The sequence below is a fragment of the Perognathus longimembris genome, chromosome 14 (assembly GCF_023159225.1).
Source record: "Perognathus longimembris pacificus isolate PPM17 chromosome 14, ASM2315922v1, whole genome shotgun sequence".
Taxonomy (NCBI): domain Eukaryota; kingdom Metazoa; phylum Chordata; class Mammalia; order Rodentia; family Heteromyidae; genus Perognathus; species Perognathus longimembris.
Genome location: NC_063174.1, coordinates 42,486,989 through 42,500,648, shown reverse-complemented (window position 1 = coordinate 42,500,648; position 13,660 = coordinate 42,486,989). Strand labels below are relative to the sequence as shown.

The 13,660-nt window shown below is 41.8% G+C and overlaps 1 protein-coding gene across 11 annotated transcripts in view; it reads right to left on the bottom strand.

Moving 5' to 3' along the window:
• The window catches only part of Ttll5 (tubulin tyrosine ligase like 5), a 237,689-nt gene that overhangs the window by 14,277 nt on the left and 209,752 nt on the right, over positions 1-13,660 (bottom strand). For 3 of the 11 annotated variants that reach the window (XM_048362476.1, XM_048362477.1, XM_048362478.1), the window contains exon 34: positions 3,863-4,798. The exons of 2 other annotated variants lie outside the window; for them this stretch is intronic. In XM_048362476.1, the coding sequence (XP_048218433.1) occupies positions 4,641-4,798 (158 nt within the window). In that variant the 3' untranslated portion in view covers positions 3,863-4,640. Of the gene's footprint in view, positions 1-3,853; positions 4,799-13,660 lie in introns of those variants that run through there. 6 more of the 11 variants (XM_048362486.1, XM_048362487.1, XM_048362491.1 and 3 more) reach the window with 5 other exon arrangements.

The following is a 13,660-nucleotide window of genomic DNA, read 5'->3' as shown; positions in this document are numbered from 1 at the left end:
GGTGACCTCTCTAGCTTCATAACAGGCACTGCCTTACCAAGTCCTCAGTGGTCTTTTCTTTGTGTGCCACATTTCCAGTGTTTCTGCCTGTCCAAATTTCCTCTGCTTTATAAGAGGTCAGATAAGAGCCCAGCCTAACAGAATCATTTTAACTTAATTTCCCCTTTAAAGCTATGTCTCCAAAATGGAGGTGCATTCTGAGGTACTGAGTTAGGGCTTCGACATATGGATTTGAGGATATGCAGTTTGGACTGTAAAAGCAGCCTTTAGGTCTGGTTCCCAGCACTGGGAGTGGTGGTGGGGGAAGGGTTGTGGAGAGGTCAAAGTAGAAAGAGACTTGCCAACAACTATTTGAGTGAGTTTGGAAACAGAACCCTGTCATATCCCCTGTCCATCCCTCAAATGAGATCACAGCTCCCACCAGAGGTAGCTGGCAAAGCTAAGGAACTTGACACAGATGTTGTAAGATCATAAAAGTTGGTAAAGGCATAAGTTCTGAAATAAGATGTTAGGCAGCAACAGCAATGAACCCAAGTAATAACTTTACCTATCAACAAGGAAAAACTTGCATTACCTGAAGTACTGTGCAAAGGACAATATGGCTACTTGATCTTTTCTTTTGATTGAGGTTTAGGCCAAATGTTTGTTTCAAGTTTTGCTACAAATGAATCAGTGTGCTTTTCTGCCAAACGAAATGTATTTGATGACTGAACAGTGAGACTATTCTAGGTGTCCCTTGATATTGAAAAAAACCAAAAATGTATCATTTCACTTGCAATATTTCATCTGGCTTGTCCAGGAACTCCATGAAAAAGATGCAGCAACTATTTTACTTCAAGGTCTGCATCAAAACACCTGACATCTGACATATAACAGGCATAAAAAAAAATCGAAACAAAAGTATTTGTATTTTGGATGACAAAACTAGGTCTATTCGGTTGTCTGGCTAGTGTAGGACTGCCAGCTGGTACATGAAAGCCATAGGAATAGAATTGAGCCCAGGATATTTTCTATTGTACCATTCTGCCTTATATATTGTTTGCAACCATCTTCCTTGAAGTTATAGGTAAGAACAATTGGATAAAAACAAAAATAAATGCTCTGCTGACAGACATTTTATTTTCTCCTTTTCCCCAATGGGGGCTGTGATAGGTTGCATGGGAAGTAGATACAAACAAGTAAGTTCTGAAAATGGTCAATTAACAAATATGAGCACATTCCCCACACCCGATTCTAGAAGGTCTGTAGCTAAAGATGCCTCCCCCCACCTTTTTTTTTTTTGGTCAGCTGTGGGGCTTGAACTTTGGGCCTGCGTGCTGTCTTTGAGCTCTTCTGCTCAAGGCTAGTGCTCTACCACTTTAAGCCACAGCTCCACTTCTGATTTTCTGGTAGTTAACTGAAGATAAGAGTCTCATGGACTTTCTTGCCTGGGCTGGCTTTGGACTGTGATCCTCAGAGTTCAGCCTCCTGAGAAGCTAGGATTATAGCTATGAGCCACCAGCTCCTGACAATTGTTATTTTGAGATACAAGTCTCAACTAGTAACCGAGGTTGGCTCTGAACTTGAGATCTTCCTGCCTCAAACTCGCCAGTTTTGAGATTACAGGCATATACCACCACATCTTGGCTCCTTATTAAAAACAAAATCAGTTAGCTGTAAACTTAAAATCTTTAGCATATTAGAGATAGGTAACTGCACCATGTACCTAGTATTTTTTCCCCACAAAGTTCTGCGTGACCCGAATGTAGTAGTACATGCCTCTGATCCCAATATTTGGGGAGGGGGGCGAGGGGGCTGAGGATGAGTTGGGTCTGTCTGAGCTACACAGTGAGTTACCAGCCAACCTGGGATACATAGAAAGGTTTTGTCTCAAATCACAATGTTTTGAGTGAATGAAGCAGCATAGCCTTTGAATTTGAGAGGAAAAAAAAAAGGATTTTAAAAATGAAGACTTGGGGTTGGGGATTTAGCTTAGTGGAAGAGCACTTGTATGGCAAATGCAAAGCCCTTAGTTCAGTCCCCAGCTCTGGGAAGAAAAAAAAAGACTCAGGTTTCAGAAACCTCCCTTTTGATGTGTGACAAGGCAAGGAGAAATGCAGAGTGTCTGAGAGGATGGTGAGTTCAGTGTGGGACACGTACACTTGGCCCTTTGTAACTGACATGAGAAAGCTGGGGTATACAGATCCAAAAACAAGTGTGGTCTGAGCAGGGATGCTGTGTATATACTTTATGACTCTGGCCTCCAGACCTGTGCCATGCACAACCACTGGCAGACCGTATGTGATCACCTCAGCTGGACATACAGGCTTGGAATTGTCTAAAAGTAACAAAGAGGACCAAACACAGCATTCCCAGAAAACAATAATGATAATGCAGCAAAGCACGATGTGCCTTTATGAGAGAATGAGCAGCCAGAGGTGGACAGGGGAAGAGTCAACATTACTGCAAGCTCAGTTCTAATAAAGACCAGGACTTCAAATATGTGAACGACAGTTCTTTAAACTGGGTAAGTAAATCACCCATTTTTATTTCTCAATAGATTTACCATAGCCAGATGTGGTGGCAAACACCTGTCATCCTAGCAGCTAAGACAGGAGGAATGTGAGTTCTGAGCTGGCTTGGGCTATTGTAGCAAGACTGTCTGAAGACGAGGATGAACAACAAACGTTTTATCATTAGCCATACATTTTACAAAGTTAGGATTGTCTACAGTGGAGCTTATATTCTTTATTTCCCCCTTCCTGGTGCTGGAAATTGAGCCCAGGGCCTTACACATGTTAGAGAAATACTCGACCACGGAGTCACATCTCCATCTTCAAGGCTGATTGCAAGATTTAATTTTTAGCCAGCTCCTTTATGCTAGGTAAAATGGCTACTTTCTCATGGTACTATAAAAACATTTCCTTTGTTTGATTCTATTTTCATGTTTTCTCTCATGTGGCTTGCATTTATGAAGGTAAGAATTTATAATCATGTTTTGTCCTACTCTGAAGTCTGAAATTTTGTTTTTCCTTGTATATGTTTATACTCTGAATTATAACTAAGAGTCTTGTGATTGATTTATTTTGTTATTCCTTAGTGCACCCAATAATGGGTGGAGCATAATGAATTCCTGGAATAATTCATCAAAATACACACCCAAGTTCACATGAAAGAAAAGCACTAACAGGTAAGGGTGTAAACAGCCATCTCCAAACTTCTCCCAACTCTAGTTGTAGCTCTGTGTTAGCTAAGTAACTGGTGTGGTGCTTTGGTTCTGTTTTTAAAACTGGAAGTCACCTTGCTGTATGTATGAAAATTTTCTTGTTCTCCAAGAATGAGATTTGAAAGGGGTAAAAGTTACTTTAGACTAAATGTGGTAACACAGTATGTGATAGATTACAGATCTGCAGCATTTTGGAGTTAAATCTCATGGCTCAACTTGTCAAGATATTCAACATTGTAGGAAAAATGGCTCTAAGTCAGATCAACTTTGAGAAATGCCGGATTATAAATAAATTCCTTTATTGACAGACTCCTTGGAGTGTTTAATATGGTAATACATTACAAATCTTTCAGAACTAGCATATGGGAGATAGCATTCCTCAAACCAATATGACCACAAAGGCTTGTATTAACAAGTATATGCTGGGAAACTGTGTATGTGTGTTGACCCTGGGGCTTCAACTCAGGGCCTAGGCTCTGTCCTTGAGCTTCTTTAGCTCAAGGCTAGTAGTGCTCTACCACCTGAACCACAACACCACTTCTTGCATTTTTGGTGTTTGATTGGAATTAAAAGTCTCATGGACTTTCCTGCCTATGCTGTCTCTGAACTGTGATCCTCAGATCTCAGCCTACTGAGTAGCTAGGATTACAGGTGTGAGCCACCAGCAGCACCTGGCCTTCATTCCCCTATTTTTATAGCTGAGGACCCTGAGCCCAAAGGTTTGGTGACTTGTCTACCGCCACATGAAGAATAGTAAAGCTGAGATGAGAGCCATTTCTTCTGATTCTCAGCTGGGTCCCTTCATTATGTTGCACATTGCAAGCTTCTGTGCTTTTGTTCTAAACCCTTTGTGCAGAGCAGAGTGCAGTGATACCTCTGATGCACAGAAATTCTGACCTCAGTGACGCTCAGATCCTTTCCTTTGGTAGCAGCGACAAGATTATCTCTCAGAGTCTGTCAGCTGCTCTGGCCGGGAAATAAACTGGGAGGGCGGGAAGCAGGGCAGAAGCAGCAGCTCCTGGGATGCTTTCGGATGCTTTAAAGAAAGATGGATTTATGCTGAGGATAATTCCTGGAACAGATGTGAAATCAAATACTTTATATGGCAACCCTGCCCCCATTCTTTCTGAAAGGGAAGTGAAATACCAGGATTAACCTGCTCTTCATAACATCATGCTTTGTTTCTTTCCAAACTCCCATGACCAGGGCAGATTCCACTTCCTGCTACTCCCTTTCCTATAGGAGCTAAGGGGAGAGCTGGGGATGGGAGAAGATGCTTCCCTTCTTTTCCTTTCTTTCCCCCACAACCAGGCACAGGACAGTCTGGGCTTCCTTTGCCTCAGGACACAGCTGGAGTTCCTGTCCAGCAGTCACCTGTAACTTAGAAGACTGGTAAGAGGGAGAAATTACAATTAGCAGAATTCTAGTACTCTCTTTAACAGAATCCACACAGACTGAAAAGTGACTCATAATGGTTTGGATTTGTTTTCATTTTCACAAAGTCCAGCGTTTGTGAAAGAGATGGATGAATTTTTAAGTAAAACCATATCATCTTGACCAGGTCGTGATGGAGTAAAGCAGAAGCACGCATACCTGCAAACACAGAGTACACGTACATAAATACATATATGTGTGGATATTTACATATATACCTCCCCCATCACAAGCTAGCTGTATCATGATCTAAAAACTCAAATGTCAGCGCACAACTTTTCTGTAAGAGCCCTACGTCCTGGAAGTTTCTCACTGCCTTTGCTTAGGAGTGGAAGGCTGCTGACAGCAGGGCCACCTCCTTTGTCAGACCCTGTGTGAATGGAAAGGGTGAGCCCAGACAGGCCATGGTGCTTCCTGGATTGAGCGGCAGGAGCATCCCATCCAGCCAGGGCTGGGTCACTTGAGGTACCTCTAGAGTCACCTTTCAAAGCACCCACCACTTGTTCAATCATATCATATTCACCAACAGGATGGTGTCAAGGGAAGGGTGCCCAGGAGAAGCAGAGGGATTAACAGGAGGAGAGAAGCAATTGGTGGCATAGCTAGCTCCATTCTCAGCTGCTCTTTTGTGGATTTGGAGCACAAGATGGAAGCTTAAGGCTGTGAAACTATAGTCAAGGTCTTCCTTTGCTCTGTGCTGACTAAAGCAACAGAAATACCATGGAGCCGACACCTTTCCAAATGGGGGACAGCAAGTGAGGCCAGATCAAGGGACAGCTGTTGGCCCCTAGGCACACCAGCTTACTTAGGAGTGTAAAACCCTAAGGGCAACGCGGGGCTCCAGGTCTTTTCACTTAAGATTTTACAGTACATCTGCAACGAAGGAGATGGTCAAACACTAGTTGAATCCATGCACAAACCACACAAATACATATGAGTTTGCCTACTTAAGAAGTAAATACAAGTTGGCTCCTTGTATTGAATAGTTTTGTTTTTGACTATCAAATACATCAACTATTAACTTTTCAAGGTAGATTGAGATACATGTTATATCCTAACAAAATTCATCCATTTCAAGTGGTTTTTACTGTATTCACAGAGTTGTGAGACCATCACTACAATCTAACTTTAGAACATTTTCATTATTCTAGAAAGAAAAGTCCATCCCTAGTAAAAGTCACTATGCATTCATCTTTCCCTAGACCCAGCCTACACAGTTATAAATCTATTTTCTCTCTATGCATTGACCTACCCAGGCCATTTTACATAAGTAGACTCACCTAATATGTTGCTTTTTGTGACCTATTTTATTCATTGAGCATGTTTTTAAGAGTTATTTGTGTTTTTGCATGCTACTGGTATTGCTTTTTTTGGTTTTGTTTCTTTAATGGGAGGAGACAGAATCTTGTAATGTGGCTCAAGCTGGCAGGGAACTTATCATATAGCCCAAGCTAGCTGGTCTTGAACTCATGATGTTCCTGCCTTAGGCTCTCAAGTGCTGGGACTGCAGACATATCTCACCTCATCTGGCTCATTTCATTCTCTTTTTATGGCTGAAAATTATTTTCCTATATGTATATACTACATTTTATCTGTTTAGTATCTGGCAGCTATTAGGCTATTTCCACATTTTGGCTGTTATGTATGCTGTGCATTTATGTGGACATGTTTTTATCCACCAGCAGTGTGTGAAGATCTCAGTTTCTTCTCATCCTACACAACACTTCTTAAAACTTTTAGTTGCAGCCATTCCAGTGGGTGTGAACTGGTTTTGCATTTCTATCATCTTTTCAAGGTGTTTACTGGCCATAACTCTATATCCTTTAGAGGAATAGCTATTGAAATTATTTCCTCTTTAAAAGTCAGGTTGTCTCCTAACTGCTGAGCTATAGAATTTTTGGAATATATACTGGATGCAGGTCTCTGACAATATTTGGTATGTTTTTCCTTTTGTTGATGGTGTGTTTTGAAGCACTCAAGCAAACATTCTGAGGGTGCCTCATCTAACTGTGTCGATCCATGTGCTTTTGGCTGTCACATCCAAGAATCAGCTGCTTGTCTCAAGACATTAAGATTTATTTCTATGGACTCCTCCAGGACTTTCAGTTTCAACCTTTCCACTTAGATCTTTTATCAGTTTGGGGGCTATTTCTTGTATACAGTGTGAGATGAGGGTCCAAGTTCATTCTTTTGCATGTAGACAATCCATTTGTTGAAGAGGTAATTCTTCCTTAGTTGAGTATTCTTGGTACTCTTGTTGAAAATCAATGGCCACAGGTGGATGGGTTTCTTTCTGGGCACTTAATTTTACTCTACTGATTTACTCCATGCCATACTTGTCTTGATTATTGTACTATTTGTCTCAGCATTGTGGCACACACCTGTAATCTCAGCGACTTGGGAGGATCTCAGTTCAAGACCAGCTCAGGCCAAAAGTTACAAGATCCTCAGCATGGTGGTTCGTGTCTACAATTTTTCTATGTGGGAGGCACAGTAGGAAGATAGCATCTGAGGCTGGCCCTAGGCAAAATCCCAACACTATTTAAAAACAACCAAGGCAAAAAGGGCTGGGGACATGGGCCCAAGTGTGTCCTGAGTTTAAATTCAAGTGCCAACACACACACACACACACACACACACACACACACACACACACAGCGAGTGAGAGAGAAATTACCATTGCTTTCTCATTTACCAACTGTTTTACATCTTATTTAAAACAAGACTCAATTGCTAAGCACATCCCAATACTATTCTCTTTAGAGAAATTCAGCAGACTAGACTACAAGACAGCTTTTCTTTAGATGAAGCAGGGGACACTGATGAGCTCTCCCAGTTTTTAAAGCATCTGTGCTGTGAGCAAAATCTTCAGAACAGAATTTCCTACTGCAATAAAATGAAGCTTCCAAAAATGTTAATCTGAATAATTTAAGAGCACACACATTCTGCTGCAGGGTAAACAAGAGCAACTAGTAAATAACTATGCAAATGGATGTGGAACACTGGAGGTTTATAATTTACCTACAGAGTTCATAATTTTAATTAATAAACACATTTATAATCCTTCTTTATGCCTCATTTTTTCCCATCTTCCTTCACTTATAGTGACTTTTTTTTTTAAACTCTTGCAGAAAGATAGGGACTCTTGAAAGTTTCTCAAACTTGTAGGGTAACAAGGACCCCAGCTCCATGTGCAAGGGCCAGGGAAGAAATGTGTTTGTTGTCACAGCAGAAGCAGAGGGCCTGCTCTCTTAGAGAGGTCGTGGAAAGAAAATGTGCTGAGACAGAAATTGGTCTACTTAACCCACACCCATTCTCCCACTTTCCTAAGAAGTCCAGGGCCTGGGCCTTGCTGCTAGGGAGCTGTGGGAAAGGCTCCAGTGTGGGCAGTGGTGCTTGCCTGCTCTATTTCTTATCCCTGCCACATTTCCAGGTAAGCTTTGTGAAGAAGAGCAGATGGAGTTGCAGCCATCTTCTCCTTCCCCGTTTCCCTGAAACTGGACATACTGCCACTCCCATCTAGAACCAAAACACTGTGAGCAGAGCTTCAGGGCTCCGGAGCAGAAAGAGAAGCCAGCTCCTCAGGATCTCTGGAGCTGCACTTCTCTGGATATCTTGTCTCTGGCTTCTGGACACAGGAGCAAAAGAACTCTTATTGAGGCCTTCCTGCAAGGGCTACCTGGGGGGGGGGGCAAGGAACCCCTGCATCCTCCTGCTCCTTCCCTCCCCTCCCAGTGCTGCTTTTCCTCCTCCTCTTGCTCTGCTGCAGAGGTCTCAGGCTCCTCTCTGTCCAGCTGCAATATGGGAAATTACCAACCCCACCCAGGGGCATGGAGACAGAAGGCCCGCCTGGCTCCTTATCCTCCCCTTTCCAGGTCTGGCTCCATCTAAAGACGGGAAAATTAAATGGATGGATTACAAAAAAGCCAGCCTAAACCACAGGCGCCCCCACACTGCCAGGAATCCCCTGCTGAGCAATTTGAGATAACGGCCAGACACTGCTGGGAGGCTGGGGCTACAGGGCCAGGCCCGCAGCCACTCAGCTCCATTAGGAAAGGAAGTTGATAAAACTAAATCACCTGAGGGGCCTAGGCAGTTGGACTCTGATGGTAAGGGGACAGTGCAGCAGGATGCAGAATAAAGCTGCTTGTGCTTGAATTGCAGCTCCACCTCTGGCTGTGAGGCTTAGACACGATACCTAACTTCTCTATGCTTTACTTTACTCAGATGTAAATCTGGGATAACAAGAACATGAACTCCATAGGGTTGAGGCATTACCTACACAATTCATCATTTTTGAGAATGTGACAAAATACACATCACATAAAATTTGCTGTCTGGACAATTTTCAGTGCAGGCTGTCAGCAGTAGGCATATTCACCCTGTTATACAACCATCCTACCCTTTATCTGCCCAATCCTTCATCTTGCAAAGCTGCCACTTGCTACCCAGCCAGCACTAACTGGCCACATTCTCTCCTCTGCTAAGCATCATTCTGCTTTCTGGCTCTGGGACTTTGACTATATTATGCCCGATATACTAGTGAAATCATGCAAGATTTGCTTTTGGGTGAGGAGCTTATTTCACTTAGCCTGAAATCCTGAAGGTTTCTTCATGTTGTAGGAGGTGTCAGGATCTCCTTCCTTTTCAAGCCTGAGTACTATTCCGTTCACTGTGTGTGCATACCATATCTTTTTTGTACCCCCAACTGCTGATGGCCATTTCAGAACTTCTGACTTTTGACTACTGTGAATATGGTGCCATGAACATAGGTGTATAAAAATCGGTTGCATACCTGCTAAGAAGGAGAATTGTTGGCTCCTATCTATTTTTAGTATCTATTGCTAATGCCTGAGTAACTGCTGTAGTGTTTTCTATAGCATCTTTCTGTTACCACTTTATATTTCTGGCAGCAGCACACAAGGGGGCCGGTTTCACCACATCTCCCTAGCTCTGGTTTTATTTAATCATGGTCATCCTAGTGGATGGTATCTCGCTGTAGGCTTGATTAGTTGTGCATCTTTTCATGTGCTTATTGGCCATTTATATCATCTCCATTAGAGAAATATCTGTTCATGGTGTTGTTTTTTTATTTTTATTTTTTCCCATTTTAAAGCCAAGTTGTCTTTCTGCTGTTGACATAATCACCTCTACACCACTTTTTTTTTTGGCCAGTCCTAGGCCGTGAACTCAGAGCCTGAGCACTGTCCCTGGCTTCTTTTTGCTCAAGGCTAGCACTCTGCCACGTGAGCCACAGTGCCACTTCTGGCCATTTTCTGTATATGTGGTGCTGAGGAATCGAACCCAGGGCCTCATGTATATGAGGCAAACACTCTTGCCACTAGGCCATATTCCCAGCCCTCTACACCAGTCTTGTAAGACTGATATTTTTATTCTAATTGTGCAGCTGAGGAAACTACTGAGACTCTGATCAACCGGAGTTGCCAACTGAGGAGTGGCAAGGTTTACACAGTCCAACTTCAGAATTCTGTCATTTCCACTTGCATTCTGAATTCTCACAGAACTTAAATATTGTTACTGATAAGGGCAGTGGTAACACTACAGGAACTGAAGGGAGAGCAAAGGGAAAAGTCAAGATAACTACAGTTTCATTTTTGAGAAGACTGTATAAATGTAAAGAAAAAGCACTACTTTTGGTTCCAGAACTAGGGTGACAAATTTTACACTACACTCAACACTGCTGAGATCTTTAGCAGAGTGTAGTATTCATGTCCAAACTGAGAATTCAAATTCAATCCCTTTCATAAACAATTCATGAAAGCACCAATTGCTTATGTCTGTTATCCTCAAGAGAAAGAGATCTAAGGATTCAAAGCCAGCTCAGGGAGGAAAATCTGTGAAACTCTTATCTCCAATTAACCATCAAAAGCAGGAAGTGGAGCTGTGGCTCAAGTGGTAGAGTGCGAGCCTTGAATGAAAAAGCTCAGTGATAGCAACTAAGCCCTGAGTTCAAGTCCCAGGAATGGCCAAAAGAAAAGTTAAAAAACCATGCAAGTTTAGGAGAATTAAAAAAGAAATATTTAAGTATTCAAAAGCGAAACCTGATCGTGTAATAAAAATTTAAGGTCTCCCATGAGTTGATGCAGGAAAAAGTAACTTTGGGCCATAAATCACAATATCCTTGTTTGGTCAGCAATGGATGAACTTCATGCTGAAATCTGGTCATTATCTTAAGACTAAGGTCCATTTGCTGTTTTACATAAAGTGGTTTTTACAACACTGTACAAAATGGGATACAAACATTAGGTAATTTACAAGAAAAGTTATTTTTGAAAATAGTTTTTTATTTTTATATTTTGTTGTATTTCTTATGTATTTATGAAGCTGCATTAGATTATACCTTCTGAGATTAGATATTTTATTTCCCCAAATTACGAATGTGTACATGTATTTATATATTCATTCTGTCCTTTAAGGTCTATATTACAAGGCAATGAAGCATTTTAGGTTTTACTAGGGATTTTGGAAATATACAGACTGTAAGAGTCGGTACCTTTAGTTTATGGTCTTATTGAAGAGACAATTCTCCTAAAAAGTAATGAACAAAGATGACAAAATACAGTGTAGTATCATATTTCATGATATTAATTTAAATCCCTTGGGATTAAAAATGATTAAAAGATAGCTGAGCACCAGTGGCTCATGCTGTAATCCTAGCTACTAAGGAGGATGAGATCAGAGGATAGCGGTTCGAAGTCAGCCAAGGAAGAAAAATCCGTAAGACTTTTATCTCCAAGTAACCACAAAAAAAGCTTAAAGTGGAGCTGTGGCTCAAGTGCTAGAGTTCTAGCCTTGAGTACAAAAGCTTGGGGACAGTACCCATGGCCAGAGTTCAAGCTCCAAGACCAGAAAAAAAAAAAAGACAAAATAAGTGCAATTATATGTATAACAATTGTTGAAGGGGAAAATATTTAACTGGACCCCTAAAGGACAGGAAGAATTTGCATATATATATATATATATATATATATATATACAGTATTCAAAATGTCAGCAAAAGAAAGAAAAATGAAAATTCACTCATTTGTCTATTTAGCAGAACTTAAATTCTGCACTTAAGGCTATGCTGAGATGTCTGAATGAACCTGGAACTGACCTTTTGCCTTTTAGGACAACACAGCCAATCTACCAAGATTCCAGAGTGTCAATCCTGAGCCAGGTAACCAGAGTTCTTTCCAAGCAGTTAGTAACATCTAAATTAGACCTGGGGACTAGGAATAGGATAGAACTGAACAGAGGCAGGGGAAGACAAACAAGTCAGCCACACTGTGGAGAGACAGGCAAAGGGGGAAGATGGGCACCCAGTGAGGTAAATACATGAGCAGAGAAACACACAGGCTATATGATAGAGCCAGAATATTGCTTCGTTTCCAGGTTTTGGAAGATGCTTTTACTACAGGCTTCTCAAAGTATATAAGGCATCTTCACACAGTAAGATAACAAAAGCCTTGGCCCTTATCTAAGCGTACAACTAGTCATTACCAAGCAATTCCTTGAGAGAGGTTGTGTTTAGGATTGTCTAGGCCACCTGTACTTCATCTAGTCCTCTAAGTGCTCATTGTCCTATTCTGATTATGTGCACTGCAGACTTAGAGACTACAATGGCTTTGTCTCTTCACAAGGCAACACCTTCACTGACACGTCCTATGAGGTTGTGCCTTTACACAGGGCATGCCAAGTAGCCGCCAAATGAAATACTGCTGGTTAGCTTGTTGAGGGCACTATTACTGCATTTGGCATACTCTAATAACAGATATAAATACTTCTTTTAGAATAAGAACTAGGAGAAAGCTTAATTTTCCTCAGAAGATTTTTTGATAATTAGTATAAATTCTAATTTATCATGTTTCATTTTTGTCCTGTTAGGAGATTCAAAATCAAGTTTCACCCAATTATAGTAAATTCATCATCATCATTGCCAGTGCCAGCAGTATTGGTGCCAGTGCCAGTACTGGGGCTTGAATTTAGGGCCTTGTGTTCTCTTTTTTGCTTCAGCTGGCACTCTACCACCTTTTAGTCATGTCAGATCTGGCTCTTTGCTAGATAACTGAAGATAAAACTACCATGGATTTGTCTGCCCAGGCTCCTTTTGAACTTTGGTCCTTCGATCTCAGCCTCCTGAGTAGCTAGGATTGAGCCACTGGTGATAGGCTAGTCCTTATTTTTGAAAAATTTCATCACCTTGTTTCTGGCTGCAAATTTCTCTTCCTATTTTATTATTTTACTCGATGTCACTTTATATCTTAAAATCATATGCTGGAGATGAAAAGTCTACCTCATACTTTCCTATCTACAGTCCTATCTGAGGGGAACCACAAGGAAAGCATAAACGGCAGCTTTGGCACACACACCCATCACTGCAGTCCCAGGCTGGCACCTGTCTGCAAGGCAGCCATTGCCTACCTTTTAGCTAGGAGACAGCCCCCCAGTGGCCACTGCTGGAGGAATGAGAGGCGTATTCTGAAGACCCAATGCAAAGAGAAGACTCTCACAAGAGGCAGTGAGAATAGCCATGGAGTTGGGCAGTGGAAATCTGGACACAGATGACCTGGTCAGAGGGTTGGGCTGATAGAGCTGCTGCTCAGTCAGCTGGGCTACAATTATCCCAAATAAGGTGGCTGGTTGCCGTGAGGTCTGGCTTCTGGGGCTGTTTCTTCCCCATGTTTATATACAATGACTTCCTTAACAAAGATAATTGAAGGTGTCTCTCTTCTTGCTGATCAAAGGCTACGGTAGACAACTCCTCCACAAAGAGATGAGGCTGCTCTCACACAGTAGTGGGTTATTCTGGAGGAGGACAGCGAGCAGGACAAATAAATACACAACAAAGGCCCGAGGGGACTTACATTTTTAAACAGGAATGGCAGTTTAAACACTGTATATTCTAAGCCAGGCACCAGCAGTTCATGCCTGTAATCCTAGCTACTCAGGAGGCTGAGATCTGAGGATCATGATTCAAAGCCAGCTTGGGAAGGAAAGTTCACAAGACATTTATTTCCA